General features: G+C 38.6%; 1 protein-coding gene across 1 annotated transcript; it reads right to left on the reverse strand.

Moving 5' to 3' along the window:
• Positions 1-19,029: 19,029 nt before the first annotated feature.
• LOC121635130 (P2Y purinoceptor 1-like) lies at positions 19,030-21,091 on the reverse strand. Its single transcript, XM_041978205.1, has one exon. The coding sequence runs from the start codon at positions 20,977-20,979 to the stop codon at positions 19,864-19,866; it is 1,116 nt and encodes a 371-aa protein (XP_041834139.1). The 5' UTR covers positions 20,980-21,091; the 3' UTR covers positions 19,030-19,863.
• Positions 21,092-22,586: the final 1,495 nt, after the last annotated feature.

The following is a 22,586-nucleotide window of genomic DNA, read 5'->3' on the forward strand; positions in this document are numbered from 1 at the left end:
TGGCGTCCATGTCTCCCTCCTCTGCTGCAGCGGTACGTCTGATGTAATCAGGAGAGAGCGGGTTTATTACAATGAAGAGACGTTTTCTGTCTGGAACTTAAGAAGAAAAAAAAAATAGACGTTTCTCTTTGTCTAAACTCATACAGATGGGCAGAACATCATGATTTTTGGACAGAAAACTGCTCCCAAAAGACAATGAGAAATATTTTATTCATTCATTCATTCATTCATTCAGTCAGTCATTTTTAATAAATGTGGTTTTAATTTAAGCAAGACAGCAAAGGTAAGACATGTTTTCTGACTTTTACAAACGTGAAGCATAAATCGGGCCTTCTTCTGCCTCTGGTTCGCTGAATCTTGGTCACAGCGAGATTAAACTTCCAGCTGTGGAATCTGTGAAATGTGAGCTTTCAGTAGAGGAGTCGTTTGTTCGTGTTCATGTGTTGGGTGGAGCCATAACTTGTGTTTACATATTTTTTGGACTTTGTGTACCTGGGGGTATTCCACAAAGCTGGATAAAGGGAAAGCCTGGCTTATCTTAAGAAGTCTGGCTCATTTAAGCCAGAGTTCCGTTCCATCAACATGGTTTATGTGAATGCCCGCTGAGTAACCATGGTAACGTATGCACCAGAACTAACCTGCTCAGGGGCAGGCTAACATTCAAGCTTAGCTTAGCTGTGTCTCAAAGGTCTGATACAGACTCCCAAAAGAAATTTCCACCTGGTAGAATGCTGCTACCACTCATTCATTCTGGTATAAAATAAAAAAAAACAAAACACTTCTCATATCACTACTTTGACTGTCTTGAATGATCAATAAATCTGTCAGTGCCAATGTAAATAAACACAACTATACAGTACTGAACATGAAATTAAATGAAAAATAACATTATATTTATTAAAACTAATTATTACCTTATTAATCTCCCCCCCAAATTTCATGAACACTCGACCTCCACTGCCTCTGGTAGGCTAACAGTAAAACTGGGATCAGCTGAGCCCTGTCCATACAGGCCGAGTGTATTTAAAGCCCAAAATAGAGAAAGCTAATCTAAATATAGACGGAGAAAGATATGGATAGATAAAGACAGAGTTCCTCTTTGGTTACCATGGCTTTACCTTTTATTAATGTCCCTGCAGAGGGCGCATGTCACACACACGCGCATGCAAGCACACACACACACACACACACACACACACACACACGATAATCACAAAGATGATGCATATTGATTATTGGATTATTAATAAATTGAGCAGGGCCAGTATTTTCAGAGACAATTCGGCTGCTTTATGTAAACAGATTTATAACACAAGAGGAGACCATAAATAAATGCGGACAGTGAAATCAACAAGTGACAGTAGTGACGTGCGGCCAGGAGAGGCATCATGATAAAAGAGAAAAACTAAGTACATAAAATAAATATTAATATTTTCCACTGATCTGTGTTAAAAATGCATTTTCAGTATGACTCTACACAAAAGGATTTCCCAATCAAATACAGGTCAGAAATCCTGGGTGAGACAGTAGCGAGCTGTGCCTCCTCTGGCTGGTGATCCAATACAAATTGGGTTGCATGATGCTTGCCCGTTTTTGTTCTTCAGCATATTGCTAATATGAACTTTACAGATATATTTGTTATACACCATGACTCTCCACACTCTGTGTAATGTCTGTAATTTATTTGTGAGAGAAATATTCCTGCTGATCATAGGGTTAGTGCAGCTCCTCTTTTCCATCATCCACTCGTCAGGGCTTCCCATGTTCCTCAGGACCTCCCACTTAGCCAGGCTATGTAAGCCTGGCTTGGATTAACCTCAATTAGATGCAGATGAAATGTATTAGTGGAACGGCTTGAGCCTTAATTCAGAGATGTTTTAGTTCAAGCGAGGCTTTCCCATTACAGCCTGGCTTTCTTTAGCTACGTTCGTGGAGTACCCCCCTGGTCTTTTAATTATTGTTGTCTTAACTGTGTTTGTTGGTCATAGAAAGGGTTTTGCTGAGCTGGTAGCTGAGATTCTAGACTTTCTGTGGATACCACACGTTTACAGTTACATCTTCAGACCCGGAAAACCGGATGTTAACCACTTAATTCCCGGTAGCAGAGGCTGCAGGTGCAGAGGTGTTAAGCTAAACAGTCAAGCCAAAAATGAAAGGTTAGAAAATTTATGGGCCAGAAATCTGGATAATGAACCACTGAAGGTGCATAAATATTTGATTTTATATAATATTATAACTTTTGCTGTTTAAAGAGAAAACTGCTGCTAAATCTGTTTATTTGTTTAGTGCAGGCCTAAGCACATATATAGTTTATTTTAATATATTGTGGGTTTTTTGCCCTTCATGTCATATGAAAACCCTGATTTTTTTTCAATAAGAAAAAACCCAAAATGCATTTTTCCAAAAATACAGTGCAAACTGGAATATTTTATATAAGGTTATTCCAGCCTTGACTAGGTCAATAATTAATGAGAACATTGATGTTGAGTTATTTTTACTTTGGGATGCATGAGCATTTACTGAAAATACTGACATTCTTCGTGTTTGAGTACCTGTACTGTACCCCACATAAAAGTGTCATAAAAATCTCAAACCTAAATATTTTTTCACATCAGATCTTCTCAACAACTTCAGACATAAGCATATACATAGTTTTTTCAGATTATATTTTTATAATTTTTTTTATGTTTTTAAGCCCATTTGTCATAAAAAAAAACCCTGATTATTTAAATGAGATAAAAATAAAATATGCATTTTTTATCCCAAAATATAGCTGATTTTTAGCCATTATTACTTTTGAAGATAAGAGCATTTTTTTAAAAAAAGCTGACCTTTTTGCATTTAGGTACCAAAACATTACCCATCATAAAACAGTTTAAAAAATATAATATAAATATTATAATATATAAAAAATATAATTTGTTTTTCAAATCAGATCTCTTGAACAACTTTGGACCTAATCATGAGTATTTTGGGACACAAGAAACAACACACCGGTCGTGGGTGAAAGCAAACACAGAGGAAAGCACCTCTTTGTGTTTGAGGTTTAGGATCTGTTGGGGCAGTTCAGGTTTGTTTGACCTGACTTTTTCCCACAAGGGCCATCCTCCTCTTATGTATCTCCTCAGCAAGGGGAAAAGAGGTGAAGAAAATATTAGTGGTGACAGTGTGGCCCTCTAGCCCATCCGTGAGCTCAAGTACAACCTGCATGCCTTGGCTGTACTCTCTCTGTGCTCCAACAGACTTCCCTGTGTACACCTGGAGCCTCCTAGTGTATGAGGTCTCCACATCAAACAAAGCCCAGATTTTCAATTCGTATTCAGGTTTGGGGGGCATATACCGTGTGAATGGGACTAGCTGTTCATCAATGCAGATATCCCGACCTGGGTTGAACAGCTTGGGGAGGCAGCCACTCCATCTGCTCCATAGCTCCTTGAGTGGGGTCAGTTTGTTTCTTCTGCACAGTCGGTCATCAAAACGCAGGGCCAGGTTTATCTCAGAAAATCTCCTTTGTGACATGGTCACAGGAAAAAATGCACGCCCTGTCTCATTGTCCCACAGGCTGTTGGTCGACCCAAGTAGCCCTGCAGCTCCTTCTGACTCACATCCTTCCAATCCTTTACTGACCTCTTTCCCTGCGGGTTTGTAAAATACAACATCAGCTGCAGGATGTCCTCATTTAGAAACAGGTCAAAGGCAGATGATCCTGGCAAGCGCATAGCGAGTTGGTCCAGGGGTCAAGACAAGTGGAGGGAAAAATGGAAGGGTTTGTTCCTGACTGGGATTTTCCGATTTCCTGACCTCCATGGAAAGGTGTCCATTGACTCCACTTCTCCCTGTTCTTCTTTTTCTCCCTCTGCTTCTCTCCGTTTTTCTCCCTCTTCTTCTTCCTCCTCTTCTTCCTCCTCCACCTCTGTCTCTTGCAGGGGTTCCTCTTGATCACTTTCAGAGGAATCCTCGCTGGTCTCCATCTCACTTTCTTCACATGATTGCAAAACTGCAGCAAGCGCTTCTTCTCTATTCGTTCTTCTCTCTTTATGATGTCTGCTGAATAAATGACCAGCCAGACAAGTCTGCAAGAAACTCTCACAAACTTCAAACATGCACCTGCATAAACATGCCATATGTGCATCCAACAGGAGAGGAGGCTCTCTTTTGATAAAAAAAAAATTAAACACAAAGTAAATTTTGTCATTCTAATTTCAGGCATGCATGCACACACACACACAGAGAAAGAGAGAGAGAGAGAGAGAGAAAATATTCTCAGCCACAATCATACAACTCTTTTATGTGTATCCAAACACATCAAGACCATTTTTATGATTTTCAGTTATATTGCCATGCATTTTGAAAGGTAAAAAAACAGGCCTCCATTGAAACACTATGTAATTAACCTCTGCTGCATCTGGAGGCTTGGGGGGAGGGGGGTCATCTGACCTAAAACCTGTTTTTCCTGTCATTTGAAGTTAAAGGTGTAGATTTATTAGGTATTTTTGAGAAAAGCATCATCATGTCAGGGTAACAGTATATCCAAAATATGTGGTTATAATAGGAGTCCACGGGACCAAATTAGTACCGAATGTGAAGAACGTTTGTCTTGTATATATATCTCCTGTTCTATACATCTTGAAAAAAAAGTGATCATTGAATTATAAACATAATATAAGAAATATTATTGCCAGGTTTGATACAATTAGCATTTAAATTGAATGAGACATTTAACTTAATATTCTGAAAGTACACGTTTGGTCCCTAAAGGTGTCCTGAAGGTTAAGCCATGGATGGCAGAGAACTTCTTACAGCTTAATCAGGACAAAACTGAAGTTTTAATTATTGGTCCTGAAGACATGAGAGAGATCATTTTATCAAAATTATAATATTTTAATCCTGTATGTAAGAAATCTGGGTGTTCTTTTCGACTCTGGGCTGGATTTTACTCCACACATCAGAAATTGAACAAAAACTTGATTTTATTATCTTAAAAACTTTGCCAGAGTCCCCCCATTTCTCTCTCTTGCCACCACAGAGGTGCTGATGCATGTTTTTATTTCTAGTAGATGAGATTACTGTAATGCCCTGCTCTCAAACCTACAGCTTCTTCAGAACTCGGTGGCACGAGTTCTGACGAGGACCAGAGGGCGGGAACACATCACAACAGTTTTAAAATCGCTGCATTGGCTCCCCGTGCGTTTCAGGATTTATTTTAAGGTTCTTTTAGTCTTTTAGAAATGTCTTAATGGTCTTGGGCCCTCTTATTTATCTGATCTTCTTTTAAATTATGAAGCCTCACAGACCCTGAGGTCCTCTGGTAGCGGCCTTTTGGTTGTTCCAAGGGTGAGGACCGAAGCCTCTTTCCATCGTTGCAGCCCTCGACTGTGGAACAGCCTGCAAGAGGGCCTCAGGGCTGCAGAGATCGTTGATATTTTAAAAAGAGGCTTAAGACCTACCTTTTTAGCTTAGCTTTTAACTAAATTTTATTTGGTCTTAATTTTACTCAACTGTATTACTTTATTTTTTATGTATTGATTTATTTATTCAATTATTCATTCATAGCTTTTCCTATTGTTTTTTTTAAAATGTTATTTAATTTTTGTTTTAACTCCAGTGTTTTCCTCATGGGGAACCTCCACGCCGGGGGGTTTTGCGTGCTCGGTCTGGGGGTTGTTGCCACGGTGATTGCTCTTGTCTGGGTGAGTGGGGCCCTACACTGCAGCCTTATAGCTGTGATGTGTGCCCCGGTCTGCCCTGATCAGGGTGGTTGCTACGACAGCGGCCGCTGTATGACATAGGTGGACTGCCTCGTGGTGTGGATGGATCCCCATGATATTGCTTCCTCACAGCATCATCAAGCCAAATATTTATTATTTTTAATATTTTATACCTACATTCAGTTTTCCAGACAGAAATTAGAGATTGTGCAGAATGTATAGTCCCTAGAAGTCCATTCATCTTCAGTGATGTGTGTCCCAGCTTCCTTCGTGTTTGTCATCACTGGATATCAGCTTCTCTTTACTGTCTTGTTGGCAGATGAAACACTTCCCAGTTTATTTTCCCAGAGAGCCTTGTTGAGACATCTTGCTTGAACTTCTGTCCTGTCCTTAAACTGTGTCTAATTTGTCATTAATTAAAAATTCAGTTGATATCTTTAATTTTTAGCTGATGGTCTTGGCTCGTGTCATTACTTCTATACTTCGGTAGGTTATATCAATGTTACTAACATCTAGATAATGTTTTTATTGTGCAAGTCTCGTAATACTGCAGTTTACCAATTTTTTGGCAGCCATTTTTAAATATAGCCATTGTGTCCACCAGGGCTGAATTTGTGATTTCCCAGTATCGAGTTTGATTCACTGTCTATCAACATTCCTATGAACAGTTGCTGATATTTTGAGCTATGCTGTCCATTCCACTAAACTCATGCTGAGTTACTGGCTGTTGGAGGAACGCTGCATGAAACCAGACGTACTGCTGGTTTTGGCCACTGGGTGGAGGCGCATCACTGTCTGCTACAGAATCTGAATTTTCTACCTCAGTGTGAGAGCTGCAGAAACATGCATGCTGTCAATATGCAAAGGTTAGAAATATAACATAAATTCTGATGTTGGAGTGAGGTTTGAACTGTTTAAATTACGTTACTTGCTGTTACAGCTTGATGATAATGGTGATGATGACGAAGATGATGATGATGATGAAACAAACACCATACAGTAATGCAGAGAGGACAGGAGGATTATTTGATCCCCAGTGAACAGGCACATTTTTTTTTTCTAATTCAGGACAACAGAGTTCAACGTGTTGATGTGGTTCCATCCACACTTTACTTCAGTCTTAACTTATCCAGTGGCTCATTAAAAATCATGCTTCCAGGACACAATTTTAAATATTGTTTATAAAATTATTCAATGTTTGATGGCATTATTAATGCAGAAGTAGCGTTGTCATTTTATTAGGTATTAAATTTTGTGGTGTGATTCGGTGAAACTGCTGCTGACATTGATCAGTATGTGGAACTCTGAGAACATTAAGAGAACATTAAACTTTGTCCATCATTATCAATATTTTTGGAATAATAATTGTGTTTATATGAACCAATTAATGAACGTAATGACCTAACTAAGAAAACCAGAACCAGGAAGGAAATTCTGCATCAGAACCACAAACAGGAATGAAAACCTCCAGCAGAACCAGGATCAGGAAGGAAAACCTCCATCAGAACTAGGAAGGACGGTGATCTGTCTGGACCGGTTGGGGATGGGTGCGGGTTGGGGTCAACAAGCCACATAACTCTAAGGCAGAGACACCTGCTTAGAAAGAACAGAAACACAAATTAATAGCAACAGCAACGTCAGACATTTCTACATGCAGAGTGAAGAGCAGAGAGGAGCCCAGTGCATCATGGGACATCCCCTGCAGAGAGGTTTTGGATGTGAACTGATGATTTTGTGTTTCTATTCTGTGCTGTTAACTCAATTCAAAGCTTTCTAGCAGAAGCCTCCTGTTGTCCTTTTCTCTCTGTTTAGAACTCAAACAGATTATTATTTCTCCTTTTGTTTATTTCAGTCATTGTGTTTCATGGAAAAACTGAATTAAAAACCATGACAGAAACGCATTTATACAGACTGAGTTTCTATAGACAAAACCTCTGGAAACAATCAACTATCGATCCATCAGCTGTATCCTCTTCTTCCTGAATGTGGTGATGGGGGTTCAAGTCTGATATTAGCTGATAAATCAGAAAACCAGTCCATCATTCGGAGAGGAAGACGATTCTTCATGGGTACCAGTTTGGACTGGGAAGCCAGAGCACACTGAGAAAACATGTGGAAAGATCCAGAACATCTTCACTGTGTCAGAGCCAACTAATGTGGTCCCACATCAACGGCTCATCAACCACTAACTTGAAGAGGGAGTTTCCGGACTTTTCTTTGTCTGGAGAAGATGAGTAGTAGTCTAGATGTCACCATGATGGGGAAGTTTATTCCACTTTAATGTAGACTTTGTTTTACTTCATTCATGTAAATATTTCTGTCCACAATCTAAAATTCTTCTTGTGGATGTGCTGATGATCTCATTCCAGAAATACTGAAATATGACACGTCAACAAGGGTAATGGTCTTGTTGACATGTTTTCACCTCAAAATGTCTTTTCCAGTCAATGCTGCAGTCAGACCAGTACCCAGAGAAGATGAAAACATGCCACTTCCTGTTGCTGCTCTAACTCAGTGTTGTCATGTTGATGTCGTAAAGCTGGGGCATCTTTCACACATGTGGTCTGGGACAGATGTATGTTTGAGGTTCATCCACTTCCTCATTTGTGAACAAATGTTGAAATATCCATTTTCACCATGTACATTCTGTTCAGTCCTCACTAGTACTCAATACCCCATGGATTATTTACTGCTAGATTGGACTACTGTAATTCCTGATCATTGTTCTGTCCCAGAAATGTTCTGAAAAGTCTAAAATGCTGCAGCAAGGGTTCTGATAAGAATCATCAGCAGAGATCGTATCTTACCAGGTTTATCGTCTCTTCATCGACTCCCTGTTGCAGAACAGAACAGGATTTCAAATTCTTCTAACAAATAAAGCTCTTAGTGAGCAGCTCCATTGGATCTTAAAGATTTCAGAGATCCAGATTTTCCCAACAGAGCACTTCACTCTCAGACTGCAGGCTTACTTCTAGTTCTTAGAGTATCTCAAAGTAGAATGGTAGACGGAACCTTTACTCTCTATCTTTCATATCTGACTTCAAATTTTACTTTGTGATAAATCTTCTAGTAGATCTGGTTCAGTGACCCTTATCCATCTCTTTACTTCTGCTGCTATGGGTTGAGGCTGCTGGGGTTTGTCCCATGATGCAACTGGGTTCCTCTCTGCTCTCTTTACTCTCCATGCAGAAATATCTGACATTTAGTATCCTTGGCTTAGAGTTGCTGCTTGTTGGCCCCTCTTTCCTGTCCTCTCCACACCCAAGAAATCCAGACAGATGGCCGTTCCTCCTGGTTCTACTGGAAGTTTTTCCTCTCCACTGCCTCCTTGTTCCAATGGTAATAGTTCTGGGCTCATAAAAGAGGTCAACAAAACAAACTTCAATAGGAAACTGAAGCACTAACTGACCTCACAAACTGACAAGAGGGAAACTACAGGTGCTCATCATAAAATTAGAATATCATGAAAAAGTTGATTTATTTCAGTAATTTCATTCAAACAGTGAAACTTGTATAATGTAAATATTCGTTCCTCACAGACTGACATGTTTCAAATGTTTATTTCTTTTCATTTTGATGATTATAACTGACAACTAATGAAAACCCCAAATTCAATATTCCAGAAAATTAGAATATTGTGGAAAGGTTCAATACTAAAAGACACCTGATGCCACACACTAATCAACTAATTAACTCAAAACAACTGCAAAGGCCTTTAAATAGGGCTGCATGATTATGACCAAAATAATAATCACAATTATTAATCATGATCATTCACTGTTTGGAAAAACATGTGTTTTTATTGCACCAATTGTAAGCAAACTATGTGGCAACACTTTAGTAAAAAATTAAACTTTAAATTAGAATAGATGATAAATAATGCAAAAAAATACATTTACCATTAATTTTTAAGAAGTTAATGTAAATTATGGGGCTACAAAAGATGCTAAATTAGGAGCCAAACATCCCATCACTAGTAGTTGTAATGGATGCTACCGTGGAGAGGGATGTTGTGAGAAAGGCAAAATTGATAAAAAAAAAAAAGACAACCTAAAAATGTTTAGAACAGCAAAAAATTAATAAAATTAAATTCTTCAGTCAATATTTTCTATGTTTTTTAAGTTTAATTTCATTAAGTGCAATTTGTTTTCTAATTAGTTTGGAGTCTGCAACATGTCACAACACTTTAAATTTAAAGTTTGAATATTTTTGTCCACATTCTTCATTAATAAACATTAATATCTGACAGTAAGCCAGCATGGGATCAGCCAGCAGCAGCAATGTATGCTTCATTTTCAGCCTGGTTATCATCTCCTGCTCTGAATGCAGCTCTGCTGCCTGACCAACAAGCCTCTTCTGAGTGCTGTTGGAGCACAGACTCAGTTTTTAGCCAGCTAACAATTAGCTTTACCTTCATTAGCCAGTTAGCTCACGTTAGATCCGCCGTGATGCTGCCAAGATGGCGACGGTAGGAATCCCAACGAGCTTCACTTTTTTTTTTTTTTTTTTTTTTTTTTTTTTTCCTTTATTTTATTCAAGTTTAAAGTATGACAGACAATCAGAACATTGAACTAGGTCCTGGTTGACAAAAAAATACAAAGATAAAATTATGAAGACCTTTTACATTAAAATAATACCATTGGATACAAAAAACAAAATAAGACTGAACTAAAAAAAAAAAAAAAACATAAATACTAGGCACTTGTTACTCGGGGGTAATTGAAGCTGTCTGTAGATAAGAAAGCGTGCGTTCACTTTTTTTGTTTGACATCAATTTCAAGGTATCAATGTAAATTTTAAACTCATTCATGAAAACATTAAAGTTTGGGAGGGATCTGGAAAATTTACATTTGTGAATATGAAATTTGCCTATTAAAATCATAAGGTTTAGTATGAAGCTAATTGCTTTGTCACTATGACTGAATTTTGAGATAATGTCTATGGGTCTAATTGTTATATGTTGTTTAGTCTTACTGTAGATAAATTTTTCCATATCCCTCCAAATAACGGATGATGTTGAGCAAATGCAAAACAGATGTAAAATGGTCTCTGGCTCATCACTACAAAAAGTGCACTTTTCATCAACCTCAGCAAACCTAGAAATAAGTGTGTTGCATGGGTAAATATTATGTAAAATTTTAAAATGAATCTCTCTAATCTTATTTGAAATACAGAATTGAGTAGGACATAACCACGCCTTGCGCCAATTTATATCAACCAACAGTGAGTCCCAAAAAAACTTTCCTCTGGGCAAAATCTTATTACGTCTTTGAAATATCTTCCTTAAATGTTTGTTTGTACATTTTTTATCCATTATGTCAATCCCATCAATTTTTAACAAGGGTTTTTGAATCTTTATGCTTTGATAATTTAGGTGACCTTTGATTAATTCAATCATACCAGTGGGGACAGCTTTAATAATAGAAGCAAACTCTCTGTACTTGACTGGAAAGGCTTTAACTTTCAAGAAGTTTTCATAACTGTAAAGATTTCCGTTATCATCAAAAAGAGATGTCACAAATACTATATCATTTTCAAACCAGTTCTCATTATATATGCTTTTGTTGTTAATAGTAATATGACCATTGTTCCAAAGCAGTTCCTTGTGTGGAGAAAAATTATGAACATAGCATAGTTTCCAAGAAAGTAAAGCCTGTTGATGAAATTTGGAGAGTTTTAGTGGTAATTTAGAAACAGTGAAGTTGCAGCCCAATAGAAATTTTAAACCTCCTACTTTTTTAAATATATTGTGTGGAATAAAATTCCATAGTGACTCTGGCAGTTCCAAACATTTTTTAAGCCATTTCCAACGAGCTTCACTTTTGCTCTTCAGAAACCTACGGGTGACGTCGTGGAAGCTCCGTCCATCTTTTATATACAGTCTATGGGATGGCCCTTCCCTGGTTTCCCTCACCACCTCGTTTTAGCCCACCTGTACACTGGTAAGCCTTAGCCCTAGTTTTATTTATAACAATTTGTCTTGTGATAAAATAAAGATAAACAATCTACAATGAGTTAAAAAAAATAAATAAATAAATAAAAAAATGAAAAACAAACACTCATTCAAAAAAAAAAAAAAAAAAAGATAGCCTGAATTTACCAAAATAAGCCCAAAATGAAATACCTTAGTTAAAGTTACATCTGTTCTTCTTGCCATTTTGATACAAAATAAAGAACCAAATTTACCTCTGATGTGAAGCCCAACAAGTAATGAACCTGATAAAGGTACCAAAGAACACATCACCAATATAAAACAGATGTTTTTTAACACAACATCAAAGAAAAGAAAATAAACAGAGAATTCAAGACCAGAGAAAAAAGTACTGAAGGGTTCATTCAAAAGGAACCATTTCTAATAGTGTATCTTATAATCATTTAGTATAATATTAGGATTACATGAGAAATTGTCATGACACTAACTTTGCAAAGATGGTCAGGAAAATTAAAAATGGATGGTATCACTTCTTCCTTTAAACCAGTTGACCGTCCAGTCCTGTTAAAGTCCTCTGGGTTAAAATAAGCTGCAGACGGCTGAACTGTCCTTCGGTACAAAGTCTCTCCTCTTGAGTGCTGCTACCCATGCTGCCTCCTACATTTATCTTCTGGAAACATACAAAACAATTCATCTCAGCAGCAGGTCAGCAGTTAAAGTTAATGTTAGCGCCATGAAACTGATTTAATAGATAATGTTGACATGACCTACTTAGCACAATTATATGAAGTGGGTGATTGCCAAATGCCACTTAAATCATCTTACTGTAATCATCGTCTTACTAACAAAAACATTTCTTTTATTTTCTTGTCCTGACATAAGCCATTGTCATTTAAATTTATCTTAGCTTAAAAAATACATCAAATTAAACAAGTTCATAACAGTTAAATATTATAAAACCACTTTTTACTTGTGAAATGTTATCTTGGTTTCTGTGTTTCTTTCACAGGAACATCCGTATGCAGCACAAAAATATGGCATTTTGGTTTCACACACAGTCTGACACATAAACATAGACGTCTCATCTTTGATGGGTGTCTCATGCGCCTCCAATGCATTTATTTCTAAGGTGTATGCCCAACTACAATCATCGCAACTCCACAAATCTTTCCCCAATTTTCTCGCGGTTTGCTTTGTTACAAACAGCAGAGATGTAGTTATGATGCAGGTCACTGTTACACATTAAAAACACCTGCTTCATGCTGAAATCCGTTTTTATTATGCTCTTTAACAAAGACATGGTCAATTATTAATTAAAGTATAAATCAATCAATCAAACTTTATTTATAAATGAATTGACACTTTTCCGCAGCTTCTTGCATGTGCTGACACTCCAGTTTAGTTAATTTTGCAATGTTGTGCAGCCTTACTTTAAGAAATACAGAGACAACAAAGGACAAAAGCATGAAATGGTGGTTCTCAATTCCGAATTGGGTTTGAGTAATGTGGGACCATCAGCCCACCATTGTTTTTCAGCAGAAGGGCACACCTCACAGGACAGATTTTTTTAAGTACATTTTTGAAAAAAAACTCTGCTTGTAGACCAGGGTGTTGACGGGCAGGTAACTGTGGTCACATGTAACGGCAGAAATACTTGCAAAGGGGGATGGGAGCTCTTCCTCTGCCATTAAAGTAGAGTGACTGTTCGTAGCTGATCAGGACACAGTCTCATCTTGTGTTGCCACATTGCCTGACCCATATGATATGACACCACAATGGACCATCAGACGCGAAAAATGCCCTGGAACTGCCCTGCAGTGGGATTGTTATTCCAGCCACCTAAATAATTCAATAAATAAATAATTAAAAAAAAAAAAAAACAACAACAAAAAAAAAACAACATTAACACTCTTAGAGAGCTGTTTGGTGGGGACAGTGAGAGTTGTAAAATATATATCTTTTGAGGGTAAGTAAGGAAACTTATATTATATTATATTATATTATATTATATTATATTATATTATATTATATTATATTATATTATATTATATACAATAAATCAATAATTCCTAGACATGCAGAAAGAAATGATAGTAAAAAAAAAATCTTATGTATGAAAGGTAATGCCACGTGATCGGCTTTTATATTGCGCTGGTTATTGCAACCGTAGGCTGCACAAAATATTAGCTTATTAGCTTGTGGAAGATAACGAAGAAACTTGATAAGCCTCTCATCAACTTGATCCACTGGTTATCGTTTTTAAAAATGGTGGTTACCACACAAATTCAGCGAGAAGATCCAGATATTAGGCAACACGTGATCCCAAACTGATCAATCACAAGGGAGTAGCCTTATAAAATAAAGATTGTGTTAATTTAACTGGATCCTTGTCTTATGTCTCATTAGTATAACAAACCTGAATGCTTTGCATGGAGTAAATGTTAATAATCTCTGGGTGACAGTCCCAGAGTGGCATTGTTGGAATTTTTTGTTTAACTGTAGTTAAACACATACTCCCTCTGTCTCACCACACATGGAAGAGTCTAATTAGGCTTCAGTCCCATTTAAGGAGCTCCACAGCAGCTGGGACTCTGTTCCTTAGCAGGCTTGGACCGCTTCCACACAGCAGCTTCCTTGGAACTGGCAACTCAAAAAGAAAGTATATTAGCTTAAAGCAAATTAACAAAGTGACTAAAAGAGTTAACCAAATGTGTGCACCCAGTCACACAACCACCTTGCCAAAACTTGTCCATAAAATGTGAAATATAAATGGTGAATAGTACATTTAAAATGTTTGTTCATTTAACTGAAACAAGAAGGAAAAAGGTTCCAGCCCTTCTTTAGTGTGTGGCTGCTCATGCTACCATCACAATGAATTGGATTGAACTGGACTGTCTCTGTAAAATTGAGATGATTTTGTTGTGAATTGGAGCTGTGTGAATAAAACAAACTTGAATTAAATTGAATTATTATCATATTAGGTTAGAGATCCACCAACAAAACAAGAATCTGAACTGGAGCATTTCCATCTACCAGTGAAGCAGATTAAAGTTCCTCAGCAGGCTGCAGCCTGTCCTCACACATCCAGTCTTGGCTTGTCTTTCCAGCCTTTATTTAGAAGAATTATCCTGACGATAATATTGATCTGCTCAGTGACAGATTTCTACTCCGTGATGAAATGATCTCCACAAACACAGGACACTTGCTTTGTAGGTTTGAAGCCATAAGGCTCAGCACATGCTGCATCAGTTGCTGTATTTTAACCCGCAAACTTCATGACATCAGCTACAGCAGGTTGGTGTGGAGGGCACGTACCTCCACTGTTATTGTTCTGTTGCTTTCAGACTAGAAAACACTCCAGATTTTTAAAAGGCCTGGGAATGTTGGAAAGAGAAAATTTGTCCTCATTGTTTTAGATGTTCCTGTTTACAGCTCTAGTAAGTGGACTACGTTTAGACAAGAGCAGCTCTGTTTCCTTTAATCTGTCTGGACTGAATAATGAAATTCTCTCTGGATATCAGCTTCCAGCAGCCCTGTGATTCCTGCCCTGGATGTCCGGCTTCATTAGAGCTCAGGAGACAGGAAGCATTACTCCATTATTGTGCTTGGATTGTGATATAAATCCAGTCGTGTTCAGCAGAACAGACGTCATCAAATCCTTCTAGTTAATGATGCAGTGCAGTTCTCAGGTATTCTGCTAAACTCCAAGGAGAGGGCGTGCTGTGACTAATCTGAATATTTTCCTGACTGGATCGGTGTTTGATTCTATCCTGCAGGAGGTAAATGTGCAGGAAAATGGTGCATGATGAGACACGATCTCAACACAAACACAGACTCCACTGGTCTGGCTGTTGGGATAGTTTTGTCAGAAAAAGTGATGCTGAAACAGATCTCTGACATGTCTTAATATCATGAACAACACAGTTAACAAGAAGATTTACACTATAATCTAATGAAGTAATCTACTGGTACAAGAAGATAATTACACTTTGTAAGATTTTCTGAAATGAAAAAACATCTGTAGACTTCAGACGAGTGAGAGAAATCCTAAAACAAGCGGTGAAACATTCATGCCAAGTCATTAAGTAATAAGAAACCTCCAAATTAAACTGTCAATGCTTCTTTCAGTGTTCTCACTTTGAGAGAAGAGACGTGAAAAGAAGAGAAACTAAACAACATGATTCTTCTAAATTCATAAATTCTTATTAATAGTTTAAAACAAGACACAGCATTTAAACTAAATGGAATCAATAATAATGGATGAGATTTATTTTGGATAACCTTCATGTTACTGCTCCTGCAGCACCATTAGCCTCTCCAACCACCAAATCATACACCAGAATGGAGGTAAAGTGGGAGGAAATGTCCTGCAGATGGACAGCTGGAGCAGGATGAAGTGGGAGCTGAACCACCAACCTTCCATTTACTGTAACAACAACCTGCTCTCCCACCTTGAGCCACTGCCACCAGCTCTACCATCTGCACTGCAGCAACAGCAAATCTGGAATCCAGAAGGACCGACTGAACTGAGCAGGTCCACCAATCTGAACCAGTCTGGACCAGTCTGGACAAGGGTTCTCATCACTGTAAAATTTCAAACTTGATACCGATACAAAGTGCTCAGTACTATTTGTGATACTATAGAGGGGATTGTGAAGTCACCACACCACAATAACAACACAAACCCAAAATCTACAATAAAAATATATTAACAGATATTAAAAAGAACATTAATGTTAAATAAATGCATAACATGAAAGCTCTATTCGCTCATGCAAGTATAGTTTTCTCAAACTGTTTGTAATCCAAAAAATACAAAACAAGAAAAAATTCAAAAACTGAAATTAGTAAAAAATGTCCCTGTCTTCACAATAATTTTGAACAAATCAGGTAAACAATATCACAAACTAGTTAAGATGATCTAGTTTTTAACTAGAATAATTAATTAAAAAACATTTAAAAGATGAACTCTGAATGTTTACATTACTGTTTACATTAACAGGCACTGCACTGTAAAATCTACATAACTGGCTTTACTTTAAAATTATATGCAAACTCGTTGCCTCAAAAAATCAAGTTTTTGTTAATTTGAGTGATTGAGTGGAATTAACTAAAACAGTTTTAGTTCATCAAATTTTTACAAAATTGATCAATTTGATTTTGCTGTAAGTTCATGAGGTTGTGGCAGAAATTTAATTTGATATATTTCACATAAATTAGAAGAGATGCTTCACAAAATATTGGTTTTATTTACAACAAACATTTCAAGTTCGTCAAGTAAATGACAGACTCAACATTGTTCTTGCTTTGCAGTAGGAACGTGGTGTGGGCGGGTTTCTGGTTTCTCTATGTGCTGTAATGGTCATTTAACAGGACTTCCTAAAAAGACCATTAAACATCTGCAGCTCATCCAAAACGCTGCTGCTAGAGTTTTAACCAGGACTAAGAGATCTAAACACATCAGACCAGTTTTGAAATCTTTACACTGGCTTCCAGTCAGTCACAGAATAGATTTTAAAACCCTTCTGATTGTTTACAAATCCCAGAATGGTTTAGGCCCAGAATACATCTGTGATATGTTCAGAGAATATAAACCTAGCAGAGCTCTTAGATCCAAAGACTCTGGTCAACTAGTCCAGACCAGAGTCCAGACCAGAGTCCAGATCTGGGTCCAGACCAGGGTCCAAACCAGTCCAGACCAGGGTCCAAACAAGAGTCCAGACCAGAGTCCAGACTAAACATGGAGAAGCAGCATTTAGCTGTTATGCTGCAAACAAGAGGAACAAACTGCCAGAGGAGATTAAACTTTCCCCAAATGTAGACATTTTTAAATCCAGGTTTAAAACATTTATTTTTTCATGCACCTATGCATGAATTCTGCACGGTAACTTTTTAACTGGTCTTGCTTTTAATCATTTTAATTTAATTTTATTCTGATTTTATTGTGAGTTTTGATATTTGGTTTTGCTACGGTTTAAAGCTTTATTTGCACCATCTGTAATGTTGTTAATGTTTTATGTGAGGCACCTGGAACCTCTTGTATATGAAATGTGCTGTAGAAATAATCTTGTCTTGGCTCGCCTAAACATGGGGATGAGCAGTAACTGGAGACCACCGTTCCTCATGTACTCATCCTAAACACACATGGAGAACCTTCATCTGTAATCTGTTTCTACAGCAGTTTTTGGAAGAAGACTTTTTAGTTGTCTAACAACCAGAAAGGCTAGTAAATTATAAATCTGACACGGAAAAAATAACAACTAACAATACATCAGAATCAGTTTTGTTACAAATTTCTTGTATAAAGACTTATCTTTAAATAAATCCTAGCTACCCTAAATCTAGTTAATATGAAAAATAATTCATTTTCTGTTATTTTTTTCTTTACATGAAAATAGCGACAAGATCAAAATGTCTTTTAACCTTTTTTAAAACCTGAGGTTTTAAAAGGTTCTTAGTAATACTCAGAAATGCTCACTTAAAAATAAATAGCAGTGGTCTCTTAAATTTTTCCAGTGTATATATATATATTTTTTTTTTAAATTAATTTATTTATTTCAAGTAATGAAATTGGCCTGACTTAAATAAATTAGTCTTTAAAAATCATTTGTGTTTAAGTTTGTATTATATTTCGTACAACACTGTAATTAAGTTGTGTGGATATTAATGGGAGCATTTTACGAATGTTCTTTTACAAAAGTAACGTTCACCTTACCGTCCCCCGGCCCGTCTCTGTACCATGGAGCTCTGGAACTGACTCCCATCCGAGATTCGGAACATCAACTCTCTTCCATCATTCACATCTGCATTTAAAACCCACCTGTTTAAACTGGCCTACTCCCTATAAATCATGTAAACTGACTGTTTTGTGTCATTTTTATATCAATGTCCTTTATCTGTTTTTAACTTTAATGTAATTTATTTTTATTTACTTTTCCTTTTGTATATGGTGACTTTGGGTGTTGAAAGGCACCAAGAAATAAAATTTATTATATTATTATATAAAGTTACTTTTTAACAGTTGCACATTACTTTTTGGTGTAAGTAATCAACAAAGTAACTGAGTTACTCTTTGAATAAGATAAGATAATATAATAATTTCTCTGCTTGCGCAGAAAATTGTACTGCAACACCGAGTCAACAATCATCACAGACAGGACAAAGAATCTATAAAAATCTATTAAAACAAGTAAATGAAGTAACTAGTAACTGTAGATACTTTTTCAGTTGAAATGTTTTATAGCAGTGTTTTTGGAAGAGGACTTTGTTGTCCACTCATGACATGAAGGGTGGGAAATTACAGTGACTCCGATGGGCTACCTGCCTCTGTATGGAGAAAATGTCTGATTACTAGGATGAGAAAAATCTAATTCATCCAGCCTCATCATAATCAGTTCTGTATTTTAGCAAAGCCAACTTTATTTATAAAGCACTTTAACAAAAACAAATTAAAAAACAGAAAACACCGACTGTCAGCAGCACTGACATGAAAATCCCTCACATGCTTTAAATATGGACCAGAGAAGTATTCTTCGTTCCACACAGACCCCCTCAGACGGTTTCCAGCCACCTGCTGACAGAGATCAGTTTTCTGCACATTTGTGTCCTCATGGATGTTTCCTCTGTGGAGAACTGGACCTGACTGGCTCCATGACTCCTGCATCATCATGTCTCTGCTCTCTGATTCATCAAGTTCTTTTTCTTGAAAAAGAATCTTGACTCTAAGTTTTTTACACAGCACAGAAGAAAAAAACAAAACTCACATCTCATTTAAACAGGTCCTCATCACCTTCCCCATCTTCACCCCTTCCTTCATTTCTTTCCTCTCCACCTTACAGGAACTGAGGAGGTGGATGGTGATCTGGTCTGCAGGTTCTGCACCATCCAGGTCAGAACTTGGTCCAAACAGCTGGGAAAGAATGCAGCTGGTCTTCTTCTGAGGTTCTTATTTTCTATACGAGGCCTCCTCTGTTTAATCCAGGACCTCCAGAAGATGAAGTCTTCCATGAGAGCACAGTTAGAATAAAACCACATCCAGGTTTTGGTTGGTCTGGATCAGGTTCTGTCAGAACACGATTGGAAGCAGAACCTCTATGAAAAGTTCTCGATTACTATTTATGTAAAAATGAGATCTTGGTTTCCATCGCGGCTTTTCCTCTCTGACAGATCCATTTGGAAAACCCAAATGTTTTAAAATGTCATAGTTAAGAACTCATGAAGAGCTTATCTGCTAAGAATTGGAATCAGAGTTCCGCGGTGTGATGATGGATCGGATGATGAGAACAACTCCAGCTTCTCACCTGTAGGTCCTGTTGGCTGACCAGGTGAGTTAGACCAGACATGTCTCTCTGCTGGAGACCCTGCGCGCTCCGCCACCGATTTGCGGTGAATCATCGCGCCTGTAAATCCGGCCAGAGATCGGCGCGCGCGCTGCCTAAACACCTGGAGCCTCAAGAGAAAGTCGTCGTTCCCCACGATGTAGATAAGCGGGTTGATGGCGCTGTTGAGGCACGCGAGGCCGCGGCCCACTTGGTGCGCAACGTAAATGTCTTTAAAGCTTTCGTGGCAGATGCCGGACAGTTTCAGGATCCGGGTCTGCAGGTTGACTATTCGGAACACGTGGTAGGGGGTGAAACAGACGAAGAAGAGGACGAGCAGGACCAGAACCAGTCGGAGGCAGCGCTGCTTCAGGACCGGGTGGACGGTGGTCTTCCTGCAGAGGACCACCAGGATGTGTCCGTAGCACAGCAGTATGATGAGCAGCGGCAGCACGAAGCCCGTCACGGCCCAGCCCACGCTGTACGGCAGGTAGTCCCTGGTTAGGTTGGTGGACGTGGTATCGAAGCAAGAGTACGGAGACGTCTCGTCATTCTTGTCAAAGAACATGTCGGGCAGGATCTGGATAAAGACCAGGACCCAGACCAGCGCGCTTATGGCTGCGGAGTGGCGGCTCCGCAGCCTCCCCATCACCCTCATGGGGTGCACGATGCCCAGGTACCTGTACACACTGATGCACGTGAGGAAGCCAATGCTGCCGTACAAGTTCAGATTGAAACAGAAGCGCGTGAGCTTACAGAAGGGCTGACCGAACTGCCAGCGGCTGTCGTGCGCGTAATAGTACACGAGGAAGGGCAGCGTGAAGATGTAGAGCAGGTCTGCCACCCCCAAGTTCAGCATAAAGATGTTGATGTTTCCGATGTTCGTCCAGCTGTTCCGCACGCTCCGCAGCCCCCACATGTTGGACAGCATCCCCACCACGAACACGCAGATAAAGACGGGCGGCAAGAAATTGTGCGTGAAGTTCAGGTCGATGCTCAAGCACGAGTTGTTTGTGGACATCTTTCTGTCCCAGTGGTGTTCAGCTCCTGTCAGAGAGGAGAGGCGGCGGGCTGAGGGAGAGCTACTAAATAGCGCCGCCCATTTCCCGGATGTGACCGCCGGTTAGACTAGGGAGAAGTACCGAGACTTCCAACATCCAAACGTCCAAGAACCCAAACCTGAAACAGCTCAGAGACGTCCTTCATTTTCACTCGCTCTGCAGTCCAGAATCAAAACCAAATAAACAAAGATCTTTTCTCGCAGTCGTTTCACATTTTCATTAAAATGTGAAAATGAGAAAAAAATTGGAAAAGCAGAACCCACATCTGTCCATCTGAGATGCTCTGCCTCTGAAATGATACTCAGTCTTCCTGATCTGTTGCCAGTTAACCTAATTAGTTGTAAAACACACCTCCTGTTGTTTCTGATTTGTATCTCTCACTCACTGTTCCAACTTTTTACAGATGCGTTGCCATCCAATTAAAAATTAGTTCATTTTTCCACGACATGGTAAAGTGTCTCAGCTTCAACATCTGATATGTTGTTTATGTTCTGGTGGGAATGAAATAGGCTACTATGAGATTTGCTAGTAATTGTATTCTGATTTTATTTACATTTTACACAGCATTTTTTATTTTATTTTATTCATTTATTTATTTTTCGTGACATTGGGTCTTACATGACCTCAAAACACTGACCATGTGCCAAAAAGAGCGATGCATACGTCTGCAAAGATCACATGATTACAATCTACTTCACCTGCAACTGATTCAGGTTGTTTTAATGCTAAAGTTAGTTTTTACATGTTTTTTTTACATGAAGAACCTGGAAGAACCCACACACAAAGAACTTGGAGAGAACCAGCATGTAGCAAAATTGGAGGGAACCCACATGGAGAATCTGGAGAGAACTAGGCAGCAACCTCCGGCAGTAAAATGTGAAGCCTTACGGGGAAGTGCAAAGCATTGCAGTTCACCTCTCATCCGCTAGGGGCTGGCTCCAAAACAGAGCAAATCCTCATAGACTCCTATGTTAAGAAGACCAACTTCACAGCAGAAATAAACATGTTTAAAGCCTGGTATCAAAAATCCATTTTAGGATTAATAGGTCAAGTTTACCTTCATGACAACTGTGAGGGGGGTGAATTTTTTTCTAATTCATCCGTTTGGATGTTATTTAATCTTGAAATTCGGCATAATTAGGGCCATGTCCTTTTGATTGACAGGCATCCAATATTCGTGCAAGAAGGGCGAGTGCAGCGGTTTTTAGCCAGCTAACAGCGCGCCTTAGCTTTAGGCCGCCTACCTCTGTTGTTTGGCTACCGTTAGCTCCGGGTTAGCTCGGTTAGCTCTTAGCTACAGGCAGATGTCAATCACCCACCCCTACCTTCACAGTCTCCGTCTCAGCTCCACCTTCTTGCCCATTTTTGTATTTTCCGGAGCGTTAGCAGGGGTGACGCTGCTAAGATGGCAATGGTAGGAACCGCTCAACGAGCTTCACTTTTGCTTTTCAGAAACCTAAGGGTGACATCACGGAGGTTTCGTCTATCTTTTATATACAGTCTATGGAGAGAACCCACGTATGAAGAACCTGGAGAGACTCACACACAGAGAACCAATGAATTAATA

The sequence above is a fragment of the Melanotaenia boesemani genome, chromosome 3 (genome assembly GCF_017639745.1).
Source record: "Melanotaenia boesemani isolate fMelBoe1 chromosome 3, fMelBoe1.pri, whole genome shotgun sequence".
NCBI classification, from domain to species: Eukaryota; Metazoa; Chordata; class Actinopteri; order Atheriniformes; family Melanotaeniidae; genus Melanotaenia; species Melanotaenia boesemani.